This window comes from Polyodon spathula, chromosome 6 (assembly GCF_017654505.1).
Source record: "Polyodon spathula isolate WHYD16114869_AA chromosome 6, ASM1765450v1, whole genome shotgun sequence".
NCBI classification, from domain to species: Eukaryota; Metazoa; Chordata; class Actinopteri; order Acipenseriformes; family Polyodontidae; genus Polyodon; species Polyodon spathula.
The window spans coordinates 39,983,349-40,007,690 of NC_054539.1; the positions used below are offsets into that span (position 1 = coordinate 39,983,349).

The window sequence follows — 24,342 nt, forward strand, 5'->3', positions numbered from 1 at the left end:
GCGTTGCATATGCGCATGACACCGGCTTGCAACCCGGGAAGAGCATGTCAGCGTGAAAGGGGCTTAAGAACGACAGTTTGTGCTGCTGTTTAACATAGCACACTCACTTTTTTTCTGTCACACACCAAAAGCCATTTTGCATTTCAGTGGTGTTAATACAATATAGAAAAGGCTTGTGGTACAGTTACTTTCTAGGGACTTTGTATCATCAGCTGAACTACAAACAATCATTGGTAGATGTGTATTTAACAAAGCCAGTTTCTAAATTTCATTTAGCTCTGCTGTTTCAGTAATTCTGTAGCATTTGGCCATTTTGACTATTGCTCATGGCAACCTGCTTGATGTTACAGGAGTTGAAAAGGCTTTGGTACCCAGAGTAAAATAGTCAATGTCTTGACTAGTACCCACTTAGGGGACTCAGTGGTATGGCTTCAGAACCAAAAAGTGTTCTAGTATTGCAAACCCCCACCCCAACCCTAACCCACTTCAACTATTTCTAGGAATGAGGTCAGTAGAATTCTTTACAATTGACTTGTTTAATAATTTCTTACCCAGTCAATGCATTGGGTGCAGTCCTGTGTTGCCACAACTTTGTGACAAATGTTACTTAGATACAGCAAGCAAGCTGTATATCATCCATAACTATGAATCACTCAAAAGTGCTTCATTTAGTAATACTGGCAAATTTAATGAGAAACATTAATCTCAATGTTTTCAAAATATTTGTCAGTATAAAACATTTTAATTAATGATACATGCATGTCACATTCTTTGTTTTGTTTTCAGTTTAGAGTGCCAAATATTTTTTGTCCTCCAATCCCACGACCAAACCAGCTTCCTCTTTTATACCAGGGAACTTGACAGTGAATGTCAGTGAGCTACTGTCCTCTGGAGGACAAAGGCCAGCCCTGCAGATTGATTGCCTGAGCTCACTAGGCGCCTGGCTGGTATGGTCTGCTGTAGTGTGATGAGCAGAAACAGTCCCTGATGGTTTTGCCTCCCTACAGAGAACACCAGAGCCAATGTAGGGCTCCCTCCAGAATCCCCAGCAAAAACCTGTGACTTGACATAGCCAGTACGTGAACCTGTGCTCCCTTGACTGTAACTCACCCTGCACACCATGCAGCCGTGCTTTTACTAGGTGAGCCACTAGGGGACCCCTTGCAGTTGTGAAAATCGTTACTTGATTATTCATCCATTTCAACAAATGTGTTTCAATTTCTGAATTTCGTGTCATTTTATTTTATGTTTTTTTTGTATATTCAGTTCAAATCATGCCAGTATGTCTTGTGCACTACACAAAGAGGTAAGGGGACAAATGTCATGTCAGATTGCATGTTTTAACTGGCTGGTAAACTGGCTGCTGTCTGACTAGGTGCCTGAATCTGGTACTTTTGGCACCGCTGCAGCACCTTCGACTGCTCTTGCAAGAGGCTCTAATTCTTTTGTATTATTTTTCAGGCTGGAGAAAGAGACTGCTGTCCGCTGCCGCAGTGACGAAGTGAAGGCCTTGACCTTCCAGGCCCAACACCGTGAGCAAGAGCTGATACAGAAGATGCAGCAAATGGAGGCTCAGCATGAGAACAGCGGTAGGTGGTCGGCAGTGCAGGACATGCCAAGACACCTTGCTCTCAGAGCTGGGGCCCACACCTCACTGAGAAATGACATCAGGAACACCTGTAACCTTTGGCTGGCCAAAGGGAGCAGATGCTCACCACACCGGAGATTCCGAATTACATATTAGTTAGCATTTAAAAGAGAAAATGGGAAGTGCTGCCTAGTGTCTGTTGATTTCAGAATGCTGCTGTCACATCTGTTGCACCATCTGGATTATGAGTTTATTTACCTGTGTTCGAGAAACTTAAAGCACGCCAATGCCAGAACAAAGTGAGAAAAACAAGGCTGGGTTTTGTGGGCACACATTGTGTCTAAAGAGAAATGGCATCAGAAGCACAGCGGGAAATTCACCAGACTTAAGGAATTAGTCATTTAATACCACAGATCACTTCCTTTGATATGCATGTAATGGCCACTCTGACAGACTAAATAGTTATTTTTTTATTTTTTTATTTTTTTAAACAGCAGAGTTTTTAGTTGTTATTTAAGACAGGATTACCAGGTCCCAGATTTTATTTGTGTTTAAACCTTTTTTTTTTTTTTTTCCCCCACTGGCCAACACCGTTTGCCATGTTCAAAGGGCTTAAACTAATTGAGATTCTTTTGCACAACTTTTTCACAGCCTGCTATTCTGTCATTATATTGGCTCAGTGTACTAATGCACTAGAGCAGTAGCTCACTAATCATTTTCCTCCAAGGATAATAGGCTTGCCTGACATTGCCTGTAGAGTCTGTACACCTTGCTTATCATACCGATATCCTGTAGTGGTAGTTAGTTCACTAATATGCATGTACTATGCAAAAAAAACAAAAAAACCTTGTGTTTTTTGAAGTAGGCTAAAAATGTATTCCTTTGGTTCCCTAAATTGCTTAAAATCACCTGTCAGTATTAGAGTAGTCATATTTTAACATAAGAATAATTTTATTAATACCTTTGAAGATATTCTTTGACTCTTTATTAAATATATAATTTCTTCATACAGTCACAGACAAAAGTATTTCAACCCTACACTATTGAAGAAAAGATGTTAAATACAAGCATTTAGTGAACATTAGCCACTAATCAATATGACGAAGACCAAAATACACAATGGCTGTTAAACAAACAATCTTTTATAAAAAAACAAAAAAAACAAAAGCACTTGACAAAAGTTTTGGTACCCCTGCTTCAGTATTTCGTGTGCCCTCCTTTTGCTTTTATTACAGCTTTTAGACGTTTACAATAATTCTTAACCATAGTGTTAGATCTTGGTGAAATCTGGGCCCATTCTGTCTTGCATATTGCCTTCAGCTCAGACAGATTGGTTACACAATGCTTGTCAACAGGTTTTTTTTGTTTTTTTTTTTCAGATCAATCCAAAACATTTCTATTGGATTGAAATATGGTGATTTGCAAAAGCCAATCCAGAACTTTTATCTTCGTTTTCTTCTTCAAGAATTTTTTACTTAGCTGTATGCTTTGGGTTGTTGTCATGTTAGAAGCCACTCATCCTGCAAGATGATGGTATCATTGTAGAATGTTTTGATACATGGCTGCATTTATTCGATTTGCAGTCACATGAATATCTCCAGTCCCTGAACTGCTAAAACACCCCCATATCGTGATCAAACCACCTGCATGTTTAACTTCACCAGAGAATTTTATTGAATGCTCCAGTTCCTGTTTATATTTCTTGGCTAATTTAAAAGTGTTTTGCAGTGAGGTCTCCATGCATACAACTCTTCTGTGTCCTTTTTACAGTTCTTTCGTGCGCTAATATGCCTGATGCTTCTAAGGCTGCATTCACATTGGGTCTGGACTTGGTCTGATTCGTTTTGTTTGAAACAATGTATCAATGCTGTTCACACTTATCTGCGACCAAGGGAACTGAGTTAATTTGGATGCAAATTTTGGTCCCCTTCGGTTTTTTTCAGGACCGAGTCTGTTTTTGTTCACGATACAGTTTTCAAGTGAACTCGGTTCCTTTTATATGGTGTGTGAACCGGATGTTTACTATATCCTCTAAGGCATATTGAAAGATGGCAGCTATTGATGTATTGTTTTAGATTCTTACATATTGCTGTGAAGAAAGCACTGGGGGAGCACTTTGCTAATTTAATTAATAGACCAACATGTAATGAATGCCTACAGTAGGAGAATAATGCAGTTTAAGCAAATTCTGCACTGTTCTCCTGAATCTTTCTTTAAGTCCTTGGCTTTTAGTTGCTTGGACGATTCTTAGTTTGTTGTACCCATCATTTTCTTTGGATGTCCACGTCTTTCAGGCATTTCATTTGAATTTGTTCTGTGGTACTTCTTGATTATTGCTCTGATTTGTGGGTTTTGGTATTCCACATTTCTTTGTTATTGTTCTGTAGCTTTTTTCTTTGTTGTCATCCGCTACGAGTGCTTTCTCAAACATGAATCCAACTCCTTTGTCTTGACCATCATCTCCTGTTGCCAAAATGTTTTTCTTCAATAGATGTTGGAAATAATTATCTCTTTTCCTGGCTATTTATTTTATAATGGTTTTTAATCAATGGATACATTTTTTTAAATTAGTTATATTATTTTTTTAGACTTTTAATGTAAAGACCAATATTTTTGTCATGAACAAATATTTGAAATTGCTGAAATGTTTTTATAAAGATTGGTTGTTAATGTATCATACATTGTGTATTTCTGTCATATTGATTCATCTGAAATTGTATTTACCGTATATAGTTCAAAATAACATAATTTATGGTTGCAGCACTATTCCTGATTATTTTATTTATTTTTTACTTATCCTTTTTTATTATGACATGGGTTTACAAGAATTACCATGCTAGTCGTGGCCTTTTAAGGTATTTAAGGATGGGTTATAGTAATGTTTTGGATCTCGCTCATCACATAACATTAATTAAACGACTTTGTAAGATTTCTAAATGCTATTACATAATTTTCTAATTTTACTTACCTACTAGTGACCATCTAACTCGAGTGTCATCTCTTTTTTTAAATGTATTTATCTTATTTTTTTTACTCCTGAGGTTGGCTAAATGTAATTATTTGGTGAATGTTTTCATTGAGATTCCCTCATAGCACAAAAGTATAGTGGACGAAGCAGACGGCTGCTGATTCTGCCTATGGAGAGTTCTGATCAGAGAGCTGTGTTGAATTTTGCAGATTTCAACTCGTTGTATAATTGAATGCTAATCGGTGAAGCACAATCTTTCTGCCTTTTTAAGAAGTATAAATGTTTCGGTAAACATAAATAATAATCACAGTACTCATACTCCGAAAATGTTTTGTTTTATTTCCCTTTAAACTGTTAAAAATTGAATACAAATTGGAATTCTAAGTTGAAAATGCACATTTCAGTATAGTAATTGAAGAAGACATATTATGTGTTATTTATTTTTCTTTTGATTGATTTAGAAACACCGTCACGTTCAAAACATCAGTGGAACAGAGTTTTTATTATTATTATTATTATTATTATTATTATTATTATTATTTATTGATACCCAAACTAAATTTTTCTGAGTTTGTTGACTGATTCATGTTTGTATTAATGAAAAGTAAACTTTCTGACTGTCTAGGCCAGTGAACGTAGGACATACAGAAAGGTGAAAAAAAACACATTTCTTTCCTTTACTCTGAGATTTCAAAACCTAAACCAATCAGGTAAGATTTACACTATTTGCTGTTGAAGGTGTCTATAATTAGGGATTCTGATTTTCGATTTTAACCGTCAAAACCTGATAAAACACAGTTGATACAAAAAAGAAAAATGAAATTGGTGGATAGCAAATAAACACCGGAAACAATCTGAAAAACTGTGGAAATGGTTAATCAGTTTGCATTTACTTTACCCTTTTTCCATTAAAAAAATAAAACCTACAACAAAAATAATAATGAAGACATTTCCCGGTGCTGCTTGGTAATGTCCCGCCTTCCTGACTTGCATCAATCATTGATTCGTTCTGAATACTTTAAACCCGCCCCAACTACTGAGTGACAGCACATTCCTACATTTCTATTGGAGACTCCGCTTGCGGGACTTAAAACGAGATTACAATCAGGATGGAGGCTTCTTAGTGGGATTTAAAGCTGTATTACAGTTAAGATACTAAGGATTTGAAACAGAATTGTGGCGAAATGTACAGAAGTGCCTACACACAAAAAACCCAGAAGAATGTGCCCGTGACCATAGGGATTTTGTTACGGAGGACAGCAAAGGAAAGAAGGTACAACTTAAGTGTGCAAGTAACGTCGAGTTACTACTAAACATAGTTCAAGCATTTTGGAAAGTAACCGTAAACACTCATTTCATACAGTATATCAAAAACTACAGCCCCGAAAAAACGACTAACATAAAACTTGAAAACAGCTAAAAATAAGCACAGAAAAATACAATTAATAAAACCCGAAGAACAGAATCCCTATCTATAATGTATCGTCATTTAAACATACATGATACCAGTAAGCAAAAGTGGGTGTTAGGTGAAATGGCCAACAAATGCCCCACCCCAGTAGTTGTTTAGCTGTCCTGATACTGGAAGGTTGTGTACAATATGAGATCTGTAAAATTCTATAGAAATGTTCAAATCTCATACCGGTATTTCCTTTCTCTATTTATAGTTAACGAACTGGAAGCCTTGTTAAATTCCCAAAATACTTTGATAGGCAAACTGAAGGATGAGTGCCGAATCCTGGGTACAAAGCTAGAACGTGTGACAGAGAAGAACAGGCAAGTAGAAATATTATTATTATTATTATTATTATTATTATAAACATTCCCTGCAGCACAATTCATATGCATGGTGACAGGGAAATGGTGCAAACACCAGTAAATAAGTATATATGTACATCCATCCATACGTCACACTTAGTCAGAAATCCAAGAAGTCTGCACGTGTAGAAATGTTGGTTTTCAGAGCTTTGGCTCACAAAGGGCTCTTTTTAAGTTGGCAGTCAGTCTTTATCATCAACATTTTATACACATTTTGCATTCACAAAACACTATACACAGGACTAATATAATTAGAGTAAACACATGTTTAATTTTCCCTTGTTCTGTGCTTTACTCTCAAACGGCAAGTGTGTCTATAATTTAACCAATTGAAACTTTTTTTTTTTTTTTCTGGCAAGGCTAAGTGCAAGTTAACACTTTTGAAAATAATGTAAAAATGTTGGGTAAAGCAACTAAAATGTATAAACATAAACTAATCGTTATGTGCCATTTTCACTGAAGTGTAGACACAAGTCTACCTATTACATTTAAAATGAAATTATAATACTTGTGAAATTTTCTAACAAGTGCCTCCTATACAGTAATATGAGTGTGTGACACTCTCGGGGTCACACATGTCATTAGCCTTGTGTAAAATCTGTGTTAGCCATGTTAAAACACATGGTCTGACAAGAGTGCCTGCTAAAGTGAGTATATTGAAACTAGGCTAAAGTTATAGTTTGGCTTCCTAACATGCAAGCTTAGTTAGGCCAGGTAGTGCCCTCCTTCAGCTGTAAGTGTGGCAAATACATTTATGAGTTATTAAAGATTTCATATGACTGAACTATCTCAAGTTACTTAAAATCACAACTGTACTTCTGTTTGTATCTTGAGGCTATTTTCTTTCTGATTCGTGCCTAATGTCCCAGCAAAATCATGTTTCCCTGCAAGCAAATTTGTGCACGGTTTACTGCTCTGCTAGATAAAACAGAGGAAAAAAAATGATTGGCGCAAATTCAAGCATAGAGCATATATTGTTGATCATCAAGCTCGACATAACTGTTAAACAACAAGAAAATACTGGTTTAATTGGGATCTGGTTGTGCAAAGATTTTAATTTACTTGCCAGAGGCTGCGAAACTGCCATTAGCGCAGTTGGGAAGAAGTTGATGATGAAGTTCATATATCTACAGTATATAAGATAGAGCACATCCTCTCAAGACAAACCAAACAATAACCAACTAATTAAACGAAAGTTTCAAACTAAACAGGTACTATACAATCGCCACCGTTTAGAACGGGCGCGTTTGTGTTAAGGTGATTCACTCATAGTAAGCGATGGTGGGTATAAACTCCCACACAGTAACCTCACATTCAAAATGAAAAAAATTCAAAACCCCCAATCACCAGTACAGTAAATAAAACAAACACGCGTGTATGCGGTTAAAAATCTTTGACACTCATTACACTAATAAAACACGGCTACGCTGTCATATATATATATATATATATATATATATAAACGAACCACAAAAACGAAACTAAACAGATATAAAATAATATACACTAAACACAGGGGCGGAGGGGTACCCCATTCTAAAACAAATAAATACATTTTTTAATCATAATATAAAACAAATATTACAGCAGGGCTTCTGGCCCTGTTACAGTGACATTAAATGCAAGAGAAGTTAATGAAGCCAGATAAATTCCATCAAAACCCTTAAAACGTAGTAAGCATATTTCATTCTCTTTGTAAAGGTACTTTTGATTGTTTCAAAGACGAGCGTCACAATTAACGTCACCACTGTGACTCCACAAGTTACTTCTATGCCCTATTCTTATGTGTGACACCACTATTTATGCGCTACCAGACTGTCACTGCAATATACTATTATATAATATGGTATACTGCAAATTTGTTTAGTACATTCTGAAGTCCAAACTGCACTTTAAAATATTGCACCAAACAAGGTAAACAAGGCCTTTAAGTAAACAGTTTTCAGAGTTCTTATTCAGTGCTGAATCTTTAACTGCCTTTTTCATCAACTAATACGTTTTGATTCACAAAAAAAAAAAAATACTAATAGTTTTTACTGTTCAGGTCAGAAATTGGCCAGCTTTCCCAGGAGAACATGTACCTTCGGGATACTCTGGAGAAACTTCAGTCTCGTAGTGACAAGATGGAAGAGCAGTGTATTCAGCATGGGCGGATGCACGAGAGAATGAAACAAAGGTAAGCACTCTTGTGTTCTAAAATAAAAAATCCCATTGTACAATTTGTAATAAGGCCATGTCACACTGTGAATTAAAATAGTACGTGGTAAATTATATAATGAGACAAGAGTTATTACAAATTGCAATTAAAGACTTTTATAAGTTTGTGTGTTATTCAGCAATCCTCAATAATTGTATATAATTAACTCAATGAATATTATCTATCTATTTATTTATTTATTTATTAGCAGGCGGCTGGTGGCCAAAATTTTTGGGTGTTCACGTCTCAGATGTAGCTGATGGGGCTGGGTCTGTGGGGGTGGCGTCTAGGGGGTCGACCTCAGTGGTAGATGCACTATCTAGTGGATCTGTTTCTTGCTGGAAGCGATACAAAAACTTTGCTCTGCAATCTTCAGTAGTTTTGTAATCTCTGGAAATACTGTATTTACAGTATAATCGTAAATCTCGAAAACTACTCACTTCTAAATCTTTTGTAGTCATTTTTGTATTACTTTAGTATAAATACATGTTAATTTGGATTCATATGTTGTTGTTTTTTGACTTTATGTGAATGAAAAGACACACATTTGCCCATTTTCCCATTGGAAACCTCATGCTTTTTTGATTCAGAGGACAGATGTTGCAGGTCTGTAATTCCAGTTCTTGACCATGCTGCAGCAGTGTCACCCCAAGCCTTAGCAAAAAGGAGACAAGGAAAGCAAAACAGTGCATTGTGGCTTTCACTTGCCAACCCCATGGCCTCAGCTTATACCAGGACTTGTTAAATGTTCGAGTGTATGCTCATCCTCTGTCACTCTTCACCTGCACTAATTTTATGGGAGATCTGCTGGGTCCCAACCTTTTGATTTGGAGTTTCTACACTTCCTCTAGTGTAGCAAAATTATTTGCTAACAGAAATTCTACTGTATTCATGTCTTAGAATATTAAAACCTGGCAATATATATATTTAAAAAAACAAAAAAAAAAACAAAACATGAAATGTACTCAAGTTCAAGGTGTCCCTAAGTCCAAATTCAGGAAAACATAATAATAATAATAATAATAATAATAATTGTATTATTTAAATACTTAATTACTTAAATTTAATCCAATCCAACTCAGGAACAGGAATCAATAAAACCTTAAATGGAAGTCCTAATTAAGGCCGATGAATGAAAAAAAAATTAATCAATAAGTAGATTTAAAAAATGTATTTTCAGGAAACGGTAGATTAAGAAGATGAAATAAACCTGACATGGATCGACAGGATTTTATATTTATTTATTAACCAATTTACTCAAACAGGCAGAAGTGGCAGAGAAGACTGATGATCTAATATAAAAAAAAAGTCTAGAAAATAAAGAAAAAAGACCTGACACGAATTTTAAAAATATATAAAATAATATAAAAGTAAAACGCACATATACTGAATGCTATATTTAATAACTGATTATCCTAAACGGGTAGTGATCAGTACTCTGTAAACTAACAACAAAACTGCCGAACGCGGCAAGAAGCACTGCTTAGGAGCAGCAGCCTTGGGAGAAAACGGGACAAAATAAAGGCAAATTAAAACTGTGAAAACAACAATATATGTGGAATGTGAAATCAAATGTGAAAATAAAGATGAAGATAAAGGTGAAGATAGACAAGAATAATTTGACTTTAGATTCTTTTAGAATAATTAGAATAGCAATATTCTAATGTTCTGTTGTTTTGCAAAGTAACACTCTGCAAGACTGAGAGACAAAGTTTTGTGCAGTTTGTATTTCGCCTTGGTTATCTTGACAGATGCGCATTGATCACCTGATCGCCGTGGCCGCCTGATCATAACCACTCCTGGCTGACGGCTGGTTGCTACTGCGCATGTGCACAGCAGGTTTAGGTTCTCGCATTTTCGAGTGAACACAGCCCGTCTTCAGTCTATTAAAAGATGAGCTGCATGTTGATGTGCTAGTATCACGTGAGTGGGAAGTTTCACAGACGATGGGAAGCGCAATTCATTTACAAAAATGCTGGGGGTTCGGCGAACATGCAAACTGTTAACCAACTGCCACTGGCAGACGCCCTTACCTAGGGCAACTTACAATTGTTGCAAAATGTCACGTTACAAAATGTCACATTATAAAATATCACACTACAGATTACAGGTAACAGCAGTTATAAAAGTACAATAAAATCAGTAGCAAATAAGATCAAATTCAAATAAGAGCAAAATAAAGAAAATTGTAAATAATTAAATTTAAGAGCGAGCTCGACTAAGAGCAGTTGACATCTGATTTAGCAATCGCTACAACAATTACAATTATTACAGTTAATGTCACATTATACAGAATGAAGCTACTTTGGAGGCTATTATGAATATAGGATATTGCTGAAGGTTTTCTGTGCTTCATTGAGAGATTTACTCTACTAGGTTGTACAAGTCCCCCGCTGCCCTTCACTAATGAGATTCACTGTTGAGTTGTTTTCACTTTTCTGCAGTATGTTTAAGTGAATTGCATTCAGTGGATGAAAACAAAAGAGATCAGTATGTGGGGTATGAGGTCTGTGAAAGCAATAGCAAGCAGGTACACTGTCAGTTGGGTAATATTTTATTAAGTCCATGCATTTTAAACAAGGGTTTTCAATATCTACTGATAAAACACAACAATAAACTAAAATGCTTTTCTCTACAAACCTGAATTACGTGCAGAGCCGAGATGATGATGTACTTTGTACATTTCATATATGTTCAGAAAGAAAAGGAAAAGATTCTGAATAGACAGTGTGTATAGGTAGTTTTTTTTGTTTGTTTGTTTGTTTTTTTCTTAACATCTGAATTCCTGAGTCTTTCAGGCAGAAAAAAATATTTTTTTCAGAATTGTCAAATTGTGCAAGTGTTTTTACGATGTGGACTGACATCATGAAGCTTTTCTGTGAAGGAAACTCGCATGTGATTGGCAATCCGGTGCTGCTGGCTCCACTGCCACTTCAACTGATAAAGCACTTAAGATTCAGATTTAATATTTTCAGTCATATGAATACTCAAATAACACTGTTTACTTTGACTTGTCACCTAAGATGTCTGACATATCATACACAAATGTATTCAATGATTCTCCAGGTCATATTAGATTGTGGGTATTATAAAAGACAGTTTAAACCTTTTCTTTTACTCATTTACAAAGCTACCACTGCCACATTGTCAAACACTCATATTTCAGACAGTATTTGAGGTAGTGGTTTCATATTTGCAAGGCTCTAGAAACACTGTATGCTAAATATGACTTCTTGTCTCGTATGTTGAACTCCATTATAACAATGATCTCTGGGAAAGAGATCTGATTCTTTCTCCTGACCCAAGAAACATAGAGACCAGCAGTTCACATTGTGTAGAGTTCATCATCATATTACAAGAAATCATATTACATATAGTGTTCGTCTTATTAAATCTTCGTTTATTACTTTTTCTACACTCCATGAATACTGGACATGTTTAATAAAGTTACCATTATAAAGGTAATGAGGCCAGTTCACCATTGGGTCATATTTTACTCGCCTCATTACAGGAATTCCAAATTGCTCAGGTTTGCTCAGAGTCTGGGTAAAATATGCTGATAATTTTTTTAAACATACCAGATACAGTAATAAAATATAAATAAAACAAATGTAATACAAAACTTAATATTTTGCAAATATTGGAGGTATAAAGTATTCCTTTAATGCTTCTATTATGGAAGCACTAGTGGTTTTAGTAGCCTATTGTTAATCAGTTTCATATGTTGAATTGTTGTGTTTTCTTGAATTGTTAGGTAGTGTCCATTTGCAATTTAAGCACCTGGTAGATACTGACATCTGGCTTGAGTGAGTGATGAGAGTCTATGAACAGTGTTAGTACTCACAATTAAGATATGAGGACACCATGGTCATTTCTAACATTTCAAGTAGTTTCGTTGATTTATTGAGTTTCAACAGTTAAGAAATCCTCCCTTCAAAAACTTCTTCAGTAGCATAGTATAAATCATAGTACTGTACCTTCATTGGGAAAAAAAGAAAAAAACAGCTCCAGCAAATGTATTTATTTCTCAGTGACCCCCACCATGTTTCTTCTTTGCTGACTTGTAATACACTTTTGTTTCGTGGGTGTATGTGGGGGTATTGATGCAGCTCTCTGAACTTCTTATACAAATTCTGATAAAAACAGACATCCTACTATCCAAAATTAACACTACATATTGTTAAACACCTACTTTTAAGAACACGCTGCCTGGAACTCCTCATTAAAAAATAAAATATATTCCAAAACTGTAATAGTACAATACAATTTAAAGTACTATCTAGTAAAGACCCAGACATTTTACTGGAAATGTAGAATATTTTTTTATTTAGATGTAAAGGTAAACCATGAAATAAGCATATTGTAAGCATCAGCATTGAAAGTACAAATAAAAAGGCAACATTATCATTTTTCTGTATTGCTCAATTTAACTACCTGCTAACTTGTTTGCTTTCTGGATACGAGAAATCATGTGCTATTGTGCCTTTTCAACTTATAGCACCCACATGCAAAAGCGATGTAAAGTGTACAAAATAGAATAATAATTAACTCACCTTTTAGTGGGAAATTCTGTTGTTTTAACAGACTGGGTTCTTCATTGAAATCTCATGGAACCTAATTGTAAAACAACGATTGCCCATAAGTGCCAAATTTGGTATGAAACAGACAAACAATAACAAAGTTATGGCATTGGGAACCTTGACACATTTTTTTTTTTTTTTGTCCAAACAAATAAATGCAGTGGCTCTCAAAAGTATTCACCCCCCCTTGGATTTTTCCACATTTTATTGTGTTACAACATGGAATCAAAATGGATTTAATTAGTTTTTTGCCACTGATCAACACAAAAAAAGTCCATAATGTCAAAGTGAGAAATAAAATCTACAAATTGTTCAAATCAATTACAAATATAAAACAGAAAATAATTAATTGCATAAGTATTTACCCCCTTTGCTATGACATGCCTAAATAAGCTCTGGTGCAACCAGTTGTCTTTAGAAGTCACATAATTAGTTGAATGGAGTCTACCTGTGTGCAATTAAGGTGTTTCACATGATTTCAGGTTAAATACACCTGTCTCTGGGAGGTCCCACAGTTGGTTAGTACATTTCCTAACAAAAACTACATCATGAAGATGAAGGAACATTCAAAGCAAATCCAGAATAAGGTTCTTCAAAAGCACCAATCAGGGGTAGGATATTTCCAAGGCATTGAATATCCCCCGGAGCACAGTAAAGTCCATTATTAAGAAACGGAGAGAATATGGCACAACTGTGAATCTGTCTAGAACAGGCCGTCCTCCAAAACTGAATATTCGGGCGAGAAGGGCACTAGTCAGGGAGGCCACCAAGAGGCCTATGGCAACTCTAAAGGAGTTACAGTCTTCCATGGCTGAGCTTACAGACACTGCGCATACAGCAACAATAGCCCGGGTGCTTCACAAAACTGGCCTTTATGGGAGAGTGGCAAAAAGAAAGCCATTGTTGGAAAAAACTCAAATCAAATCTCAGCTAGAGTTTGCCAAAAGGCATGTGGGAGACTCTGAGACCAAGTGGAAGAAGATTCTATGGTCTGATGAGACCAAAATAGAGCTTTCTGGCTTCAACGCTAAACGCTATGTTTGGTGCAAGCCTAACACCGCACATCATGCTGAGAACACCATCCTTACCGTGAAGCATGGTGGTGGCAGCATCATGCTATGGGGAGGCTTCTCTGCGTCAGGGCCTGGAAAGCTCGTGAAGATAGAGGGTAAAATGGATGCAGCAAAGTTCAGAGAAATCGTGGAGGAAAACGTGCTGAAGTCTACAAGAGACCTGGGACTTGGGAGAAGATTCATCTTCCAGCAGGACAATGACCCAAACATACAGCCAAAGCCACACTGGAGTGGCTTAAAAACAAAAAGCCCGGACCTCAATCCAATTGAGAATATGTGGAAAGAGTTGAAAATTGCTGTTTACCAAAGATCCCCATCCAAGTTGACAGAGCTTGAGCAATTTTGCAAAGAAGAATGGGCAAAAATTGCAGTGTCCAGATGTACAAAGCTGGTAGAGACTTATCCAAATAGACTCATGGCTGTAATTGCTGCCAAAACAATTAACACACCTACCGATTTGATGCGCAATACATGCAAGCCATTCCTTATGTATTCTGGAGATATTCGCTATACTGGCGGGCCCAGTATAATTTTATACGAGTGAAAAGGGTTAAAGTTATATTGAGCCGTCTCCGTTTCTTAATTAAACTCTTGGAAAAGCATTCATTGTGAAACGAGATCACTTTTTAACCTGTTTTGCAAATAATAGTTTCTGATTAAATCAGTTTAACTTAATTTGCTGTTTACGATCGGTTTGAATTAAAATTAAGGACCTACCTTTTTTTTTTTTTACATTATGAAGGAAACAGAATCATAGTCTCAATCAAGTTACGGGAGAAAAAACTAAAGTGAACTAAATTCAACATTTTTCCAAGAAAGGAACGGAATCGGCAAAAAAAAAAAAAAAAAAAAAACATCGTGATCAAAAATAAAAAAACAAAAACAAAGAGCTCTAGGTATTCAATAGGAAAGCAAATGCTGGAAGGAAGCCATATTTAACATATACTTTTTTCTACCTAATTTATTCAATTAACATATTTTCTTATATAACTTAAACAAAATCCTACCTTCAATAAACAAATGTATTGTAGTACTGTCATATCATATTGGTTTACATGATTAACAGACTTACGTTACGTAAAAGGTGAATGATGTATTGTGTGCGCTCCTCTAAAACAAACACGTAAAACAAAGAACTGTAAATATAGGACAGGATGCTGTATGACACAAGCTGACATGGCACCACAAGAGGGCATAGCAGCTGCCACTAGTGCCAGAATCAGACCTTAAGGGAATGTTCACACGTTCTTAACTGTTCTGATCAGAAACAAACCTCCAAGTTCTACTCTACCATCAGTATGTGTTGAGAGTGTTTGAATACAAATTAACTTATTGGTGCATATTAATATATTTTTTGTATCCTGTAAATAGTAGCCCGTTTAGGAGAACCGAGAAAGGACAGAAACAGGAGACCAGTAAATACTGACTAAAGCCTTCAGCCTTCTAACAGCTTAGAATTCTAAATGTCTGTGTTTTGTTTAAATCTGCTTGATCTGTAACATGAAGCACGAGCAGTCCTGGATAACATTTCTTAATGTCTGATATTGAACATTGTAACCCTGTGTACTGTGCACCTTGTTTGTAATAAGCAGTTTGTAGAAACACAGAAAATCACCTAAAATGTATTAAACTGACTACATGATTGTAACATTTAAATTGTGGCCTGTTAATGACATGCTGTAACAACTTATTTCGGGGGAGGGGTAAAAAGTAATGACAAAAGCTGTAAAACCTTCTGGTTACAAGCCCTGGACTTTAACCACTGGACCACACTGCCTGTACAGGTTGATCCATACGTTTCTTTAGATTTGTTGGAGGTATGGCTTTTTGGCCGCAAGTCTTCCATGGAGGCCATTTCTGACCAGACTTCTCTGGACAGTAGATGGGTGTACCAGGGTCCCACAGGGTCCCACTGCTGGACATCTTCCAATTGCAAAGGGAAGTAAGCATGATGAGTCTTTCATCTGCTGCAGTAAGTTTCCTTGGCCGACCTCTGCGTGTACGGTCCTCAACGTTGCCCGTTTCTTTATGCTTCTTCAAAAGAGCTTGGACAGCACATCTGGAAACCCCTGTCTGCCTTGAAATTTCTGCCTGGGAGAGACCTTGCTGATGCAGTATAACTACCTTTTTTCTGTACCTACCTGACTTGTTGCTGTGCTCAGTCTTGCCATGGTGTATGACTTTTGACAGTAAACTGTCTTCAGCAACCTCACCTTGTTAGCTGAGTTTGGCTGTTGCTCACCCAGTTTTATTCCTCCTACACAGCTGTTTCTGTTTCAGTTAATGATTGTGTTTCAACCTACATATTGAATAGATGACCATTAGCACATGTTTGGTGTAATTGTTTAATCATACTATATGCCTTCAAAATCCCTGACTTCAAGTGTACCTAGAAGAATTGATGCTGTTTTGAAGGCAAAGGGTGGTCACACAAAATATGGATTTGATTTAGATTTTTCTTCTGTTCACTCACTTTGCGTTTAGTTAATTGATAAAAATAATCTATTAACATGTCTATTTTTGAAAGCATTCTTACTTTACAGCATTTTTTCACACCTGCCTAAAACTTTTGCACAGTACTATATGTTACGGCAATAGTCCGAATTCGGTCAATCTTAAATTTTACCGGTAAATGTCAACATTTACCAAATAAGATGGTAAATGTCAGAAAGTATGAAGACATAAATTGCTTTTTGGACATTAACCGGTTAATCTTATAACTTACCAAAGCATATTGGTAAATGCAGATATATCAAAGAATGTATTTATTTCTGCATATTAATTGTCATTTAACAAAATCATTATTATTTTGCTGATGAATGTTTTATTTCTGCAAACACATTTTCCATCAACAAAAAAATGTGATGTTTGAATAAATATATATTTCTGCATACAAATTTAACATTAACAAAACACATTAATTTATTTCTGCATACACATGTTCCATTGACAAAATAAACGCTAATGAACTTACAGTTATGCACATTTGAGCAACTGAACATGGTACTGAACAATACTGTGATCCACTTATGTAGGATATTGTACTCCAAATACATAGTAATAGTAGCATTCTGCAAATTAAATCATTTAGAACCTTCAGTTTTTCAACAAAAAATTACGACTTTGACACAAAACTAAGTAGATATATTTACTTACTTATTGCAGCATGGTAGACTCTTGTGACACTTGGAGTTAGACAGGATTCCTGAAGCCTTACAATGCATGAAAGCGAGACATTCTGTCACTAGCCAAAGGCAAAACTAGTTTTTGCAGGTTGTTTTTCATGTTATGCATGTTATGTGATCATGTGTTGTTTTATTATAAAGCTGAATCTCTACTTTAATTTATATCTTCCAATAGCACAATTAGAAATTATAGAAATCACTTTCTTTTGTGTTTCTTCTCATTTTTTTTATCTGCCCAAATACATTTGTCTGTGACTGTATATGTAGCACTTCTTTTGTTCTATAGTTGCCATCTAGTGAACAAGTATTAGTATTTATGGTAATACACAACTGGATCCTAATTGTACTAAAACACAGTGGGTGACCTAGTCTGGATTGCCGATAAGGCTGTAAATCTCTGTTTAAAAGAGTAAACATTTAAACCTTCTGCATAAAAAGGAATATTTTCAAAGAAAAAGTATACTTGTTTTATAGTCCTGATATATTTCAATTTTTGTATTTTATTTTGCATTGGGTTTCAAGTGCAATATCCAATTACAGTGGTATGCAATGTATCAAGATATTAAATAAAGTTATTGCATTGTAATCCTCATAAAACAAAATAGTTTGAAGTAAATGTCCAGTAAAACACAATGCTCTTTCAAAATCCAACTACAAATTTATCTCAAACAGATATTGGGGCAGATAATGCAGAAATAAATACTAGGGGAGGATTTGTTCCTCTTCAGTCCCGTGCTTACTAAATATCTATGAATAAATCATTTTTCTTTTCAAATTCAAGCAAAGTTTAATGAACAATTCATCACACAAGTGCACTGGTACCCCTAAACTCCTTTTTTAACAAATGTAGAATCTTTAGTGTTAATAAGAGATCTGAGTTGGTTAAGTGGGTATTAAATACTGATATATAACTACTAAAATTGAAATTGAGAAAAAAAAAAAAAAAACTACTATTAGGAAACAAATATTCACAGCAGTAAAAATCATTCTTTGTCAAACCACTATCCGGAGGCGAATTGCAACAAGGGAGAATTGGTTTGGGCAGATTTAATAATTCTATTTTAATGCTGCACAGCAAATTTGATAACACTAACAATCTTTTTTATTACTTGCAGCCTGGCAAGGAGCTGCTAATATCTAAAGACTGCTTATCCCTAATTATTGCTTTATCAGAGTAGTACATTAAATATAAATAACTGACAATTTAAGGCTACAATTTTGTCATGGAGGGCACAGAACTTGTGAAAATAGTGAATTTGAATAAAGTCTGTGAAATCTTGGAAATTGATATGAAACACATTTGATTAGGGGCTTCCTTTATTTCTATCAAAATGCAGTATGTCTTGCTCCGAAAATACAAATCTGCGAGTGTCTATAAATTGTCCGGTTGTGTATGCACGCAGCATTTACGTGTAGATATGTAGGTCAGCGAATGAGATTTGTAGCTGAGCAAGCATAAAAATGGGTGACAACTAAAATACAAAAAAAAATAGTGAGTGAGCTATCTTCTGTAGAGACAGAAGTGGCTTTCTTCACAAAATGCTATGGCAAAATGGCTTGCCCTCCGCAGGTGTCGTTGGTGCAGTGCTCAGGAATAACACACACAAGACGGTGGAGTTTCAATAAAACAGCTCCTTTATTTGGCTAGGCTGCATGCCAACAACACTAAAATAAGCACGGACGCTACACAGTAATGTGTATCACTCCATGCAAAACAAGGGTTTCAGTCCCGAAACAATAAGACACTAATAATTAACACACAACACAGACATGGTCACTTCTCCCAATAGCGAGTGCTCTTGTGCAGGTGTGGTGAAAGACAAACAGTTTATGAATTGGTGGTGTAGTGTAGTCCGGGTTTAGTGCTGGCTTGTAGTGACAGCTCCTGGCTAGTGCTTAGCCACTTAGTCGCTTATCGTACTAGGGCGATGACTTCTGGTACCATGACTACACCCCCTTCCTGGATGGCCAGCTTCTGACTGACCCTGGAATGAACTGTCCAACCATCCAGTCCGGGGGCACACTGTTCCTGTTACACAGCATCCTCACGAGTCAGGAGGGATATTGTTGACTTGAATGAATTCGCTCTCTGTCACATATCTCACTGCTCAGAGTGGAGCCGAAGGAACACTCAGCTGAAATCTACTTTACCCATTACACCCCCCTCCTGGGAAAAGTAATCCGCATTTTGATGATCTTTCCCTACATGGTGTGTAATAAAATACATGAAGGGTTACAGCGCCAGATACCGAGTTATCCAGGCATTGCTATCCATCATCTTGCTTAACCATTTGAGTGGGGCGTGGTCAGTGACAAGATTGAATGAATGTCCTAATTGGTAGCAGCGTAAGGTCTAAATGGCCCATTTAATGGCCAGACATTCCTTCTCTATGACAGAGTAGTTACTCTCCGAGGGGAACGTCTGTTTACATATATAGAGGATGGGGTGTTCTACTCCATCGATCTGCTGGGACAAGACTGCCCTCAGACCAACATCGAAGTGTGGGTGTGGGGATGAATCCCTTATCAAAATCTGGTGTGATAAGGGTAGGGGCTTGGAAGAGTTTTAATATCTTAATAATATCAAACTCCCTCTGACATTCTCTTGTCCATCTAATTTAATTTGGTGTGCTCTTTTTAGAGGTTCACTAGAGAGTTGACCAATGTGGCATACTTGGGGATAAATCGTCGGTAATAACCGGCCAACCCCAAGAGAGACCTTACCTGGGATTTGGTTTTCGGGATTACCGCGTCCATCAAAGCCTGGACTTTGGTGGTGATGGGTTTCATCTGCCCATGTCACATAATAAATCCTAAATATTGTGTTTCTGTTTTGGTAAATGCACATTTACCCAAATTGGTTGTCAGCCAGGCTACCCTCAGACTGCAGGACGGCTGCGAGCCTAGCAAGATGCTCTCACGAGGTAGAGCTGTAATAACCACATCATCAGTATACGCTTCTTCATACTCATGATGTGGGCGTAAGACTTGGTCCATTAGCCTCTGTAAGGCAGCGGGCGCACTATGTAGCCCAAACGGCATGGTTCTGAAATGAAACAGACCATCGGGGGTAGAAAATGCAGTTTTTTCAGTTGATCTACGGGTTAACACTAGAACCGCCATGTGGGTCAGTTTGACCCATTTTGCATTTAAAATGTTAATTACTCTTCCATTGTAAAGTGTATGTGTGTGTGTCTGTTTTTTACTTTTCCTAAACATACTGCAGAGGCATGGAGTATGCATCAAACTTGGCAATAGCGTTTACCTTTTGAAAATCAACGCAGAAGTGGTTGGTTCCATCCTATTTGGCGACTATTGGAATTGCCTGCACCTCTTTGCTAACGCCACTTCGTCGACTTTCTAGGATCCGGTAAGGTCTCTCTCGAACCGTGGTACTTGGGGGAGTGATAATGTCATATTCAACACGGTAAGTTCTGCCAGGCATGTCCGAAAAAACATCCTTGAACTTCTCAATTAACTATGCAGATCTCTCTGTTGATTTGAAAGTAACTATTCCCCCATCTGAATGCTCTGTGTGCAAGGAGCCTCTATACGGGGTCATCCTCATCCTCAAAATCATCCTCTACCTCGTCTGGGACTATAAATAAGGCACCCCTTGCCTGCCAGGGCTTCAATACATTGATATGGTATATTTCCCACTCATTGCGGTGCTCGGGCTGCCGAATTTCATAATTCACTTTCCCTTTAGTCCAAATCGCTTCATATGGCCCCTGCCATTTAGCATACAGTTTAGATTCCGAAGTGGGAAGAAGCAGCATTATCTTGTCTCTTGGTCGACAGGTCCGAATACATGCATTTTTGTTGTAATGCTGCTGTTGTCAGTGCTGAGCCGATTTTAGAATGTCCTGGGCCAAACGACCGACCAGGAGATCTCTCAATAGGAGCACATGCTGCACTACGTTGTTGGTCAAGCCTTTGTGCGCCTCCTACCCCGCTCTCAACAGATTTAGGATTCCGCGAGGCTGTCGGCCGTACAAGAGCTCGAAGGGGGAGAACCCTGTCGAACTCTGCGGCACCTTTCTCACTGCAAAAAGGAGCTAGGGAAGAAACCTTGCTCAATGTTTCTGCTTTTGGTTCACAAATTGTCTCAGCATCTGCTTTTACTGTCTGCTTAAAATGTTCGACCAAACCATCTGATGATAAACAGATGTCTGGATGGGACGTATTTTTTATATTTTATACACCTGTTGTAATGTTTGAGACAAAAAGTTAGTTTCATTATCAGTCAGTGTCTTTGGGAATCCCTACTCTCAACATAATCTGTACTAGTTCCTTGGCTATTGCAGCTGCACTAGTGGACCTCAATGGAATTGCTTCTGGGTATCGCGTTGCATAATCTACCAACATTAACATATGCGTATACCCAGAATCTGCAAAGTAGCAAAGGGCCCACTATGTCCATTGCAATGCACTCAAAGGGAGTGGAAATGATTGGAAGTGGGACCAAAGGGGCGGGGCACACTCGGCCCAGCGCTACTGGCTGGCAGTCTGGGCATGTGGCTACGTATTTTGACACTTCATTATGAAGCCCTACACAATAAAATTGAGCCAATATGCGTTCCCTTGTTTTATCAGTTGCGAGATGCCCCGCCAAAGGGACATCATGTGCCAGCATTGTGACCTCGGTGGTTGACTGAGGGAGGTGTCTGTAGGCTGATCAGGGAGGAAATCAGGGAGTCCTCAAAGTCCTCCACAAGTTGGACAGTGGCTTCCAGTGTGGCTGGTTTGTGTTGCCATATCCAGGCTTGGGGTCCGGGTTTAGTGCTGGCTTGTAGCGACAGCTCCCAGCTAGTGCTTAGCCATCTAACAAAGACAAATGGCAAACAGCACATCAAACAAACAAAACATGAAACATGATAATTAATTACTTACATTTCCTTTATGGGTCCTTTCAGTAACCACATCAAAAGGAACAGATTATGGCATCACTTTCCATAAAATGCCCTTGGTCACTCCCCCTCCGATAGCTAGTTCAATGACATATTGACACATTGCTTACCGTACTGGGGTTATGAATTCTGGTACTGTGACTGCGCCCCCTTCCTGGATGGCCAGCTTCAGACCTACCATGGAATGAACTGTCCAACTGTCCAGTCTGGGGCACACTGTTCCTGGTACACAGGTTGGGAGGGAGAGTGTTGACTTCTAAAGTCTGGTTCTTGAATGATGAATGCTGATGATGTCAGGTGCAGACAGCTATAAAAGCTGTGCACCTTCACTATTTGCTGTATGAAGGACACGTCGTATCTCAGCCCTTTTGACGTCACAAAGTGGTTGCAGCTGTTGTTCATACTTTAAATACAGACTGCATTTGCGAAATTGGATGAATTGATATTTGAGTAGATGTGCTGACAAGAGGCTTAAAAAAAATCAAAATCGACATTGGCACATCCGTCCTCTCAACTAACAGAGACCCCAAAAGGGTAGACTTTCATACATTAAATAGTCTGATGCGGGTATGTGACAGGGAGAGATATATGAAGTAATTTAGAATGACAGGTGAAAGGTTTTATGATTTATTAAGGCTGTATGCCTTTCCAAAAAAGATGGACATCGCAAGATTGTAGATGATGTAATTCTGACTTGTTTTCAGTGTTACAGCACAATTAATTTAGTTTTATGTATCCTTCCACGTAAGCACTTTAAAGTGAATGTTCTACAAAATATAGTCCTGCATTATAACGTTGCCTATGTGCTTTTCTGTAAATTGAGTACACAAAAGTGGTTTTAAAACACAGTTTTGCCATTATGTACCAATTTAATCTTTTCTTAATTGCCTACAAGTATACCAGACATTGTTGTCATTCACAATGGTTGGATATAGTCCAGTTCATGGATAAAGATAGAAGCTGGTGGATTGTTCTGACATTTCATTATGTATTTCTCCAGTGACTTGATGGGGCAGTTTGGATCATCGGGGCACTCATACATTTAATGTTCATATTTTGATATGTTGTTAATAAAACATCACCCTTTTAAGTGACCCCTACATGTTTTATTACAGTACGGACTTAGTGCACTAAGGCAGCTTCTCAATTGATGCCTTCCACTTCGACAGGTGTTTTACAATGAGAGATGGTGTTTTTAGAGGCACTTATTGTATAACCAAGTCAGCCATTTTGTATTTTTAACAAAACAATGCTGCTCATGTTTGCTTCATTTTATTAAAATAACAATTCAAATAAAAAATAAAAAAAAGATTTAAAAATGAACTATTGAAACTTAAAGTTAGTTCAGAGTGCATAGTAAATTCAAGATGGACTTCCGGCTAAATAATGAGCTGATTTTTGCGCATTAAAATGCTTTTTAATGGTGTTTTTTTGTTTTTGTTTCAGAATCTATGTTAGCTTAAAACAGATTCAATAAAATCAATTTTGATTTATTTTCTGTTTAATATACAGTACTTCCTTGCTTTGCTTTGTTATTGTCAAAGACGGTTGTTTGCTTCAAGGCTTTTTAGGTTCCATTCTTTAACATGTACCTCGTGTGGTTTTGAAGTATGCATTTATGTTCAAATATGTTATCAGTATAACAAGAACACCAAAAAATGCAATCCCCTTTTCAAGTTCCCCCTTCCTTCAATGTATTGATGGCAAGTAGGTTTTCCATGTAGGCAGAAGCTTGTGTCCTTACAGGTAAAACTACTGTCTCCTGAAAGAGTAGAATCTACATGAGGCTAAACTGTTGAAAATCGTACCGTAGTGAACCTCACCACCAAGGAATTCAGTTTTAATCTGGAGTTGATCATGAGATACTGCAGCACAGATGTATTTTTGACGTTGTATACTATAAGATGTATTCAGAGTCATTGCATCATGTTGGTTATTGATATTTTTTGTTAAATACTATACTAGAGCATAAAATAGGGACAAAATATAAAATGGTCCTTAAGTGGTTGCTTTTCTGCAGGTG

At 37.1% G+C, this 24,342-nt stretch overlaps 1 protein-coding gene across 1 annotated transcript in view; it reads left to right on the forward strand.

Annotated features, from left to right (window-relative positions):
* LOC121317178 (serologically defined colon cancer antigen 8 homolog) overlaps positions 1-24,342 on the forward strand; it is a 121,952-nt gene that overhangs the window by 57,181 nt on the left and 40,429 nt on the right. Inside the window, exons 13-15 of the mRNA XM_041252839.1 lie at positions 1,462-1,589; positions 6,224-6,332; positions 8,419-8,550. Of these exons, the coding sequence (XP_041108773.1) occupies positions 1,462-1,589; positions 6,224-6,332; positions 8,419-8,550 (369 nt within the window). The remainder of the gene's footprint in view (positions 1-1,461; positions 1,590-6,223; positions 6,333-8,418; positions 8,551-24,342) is intronic.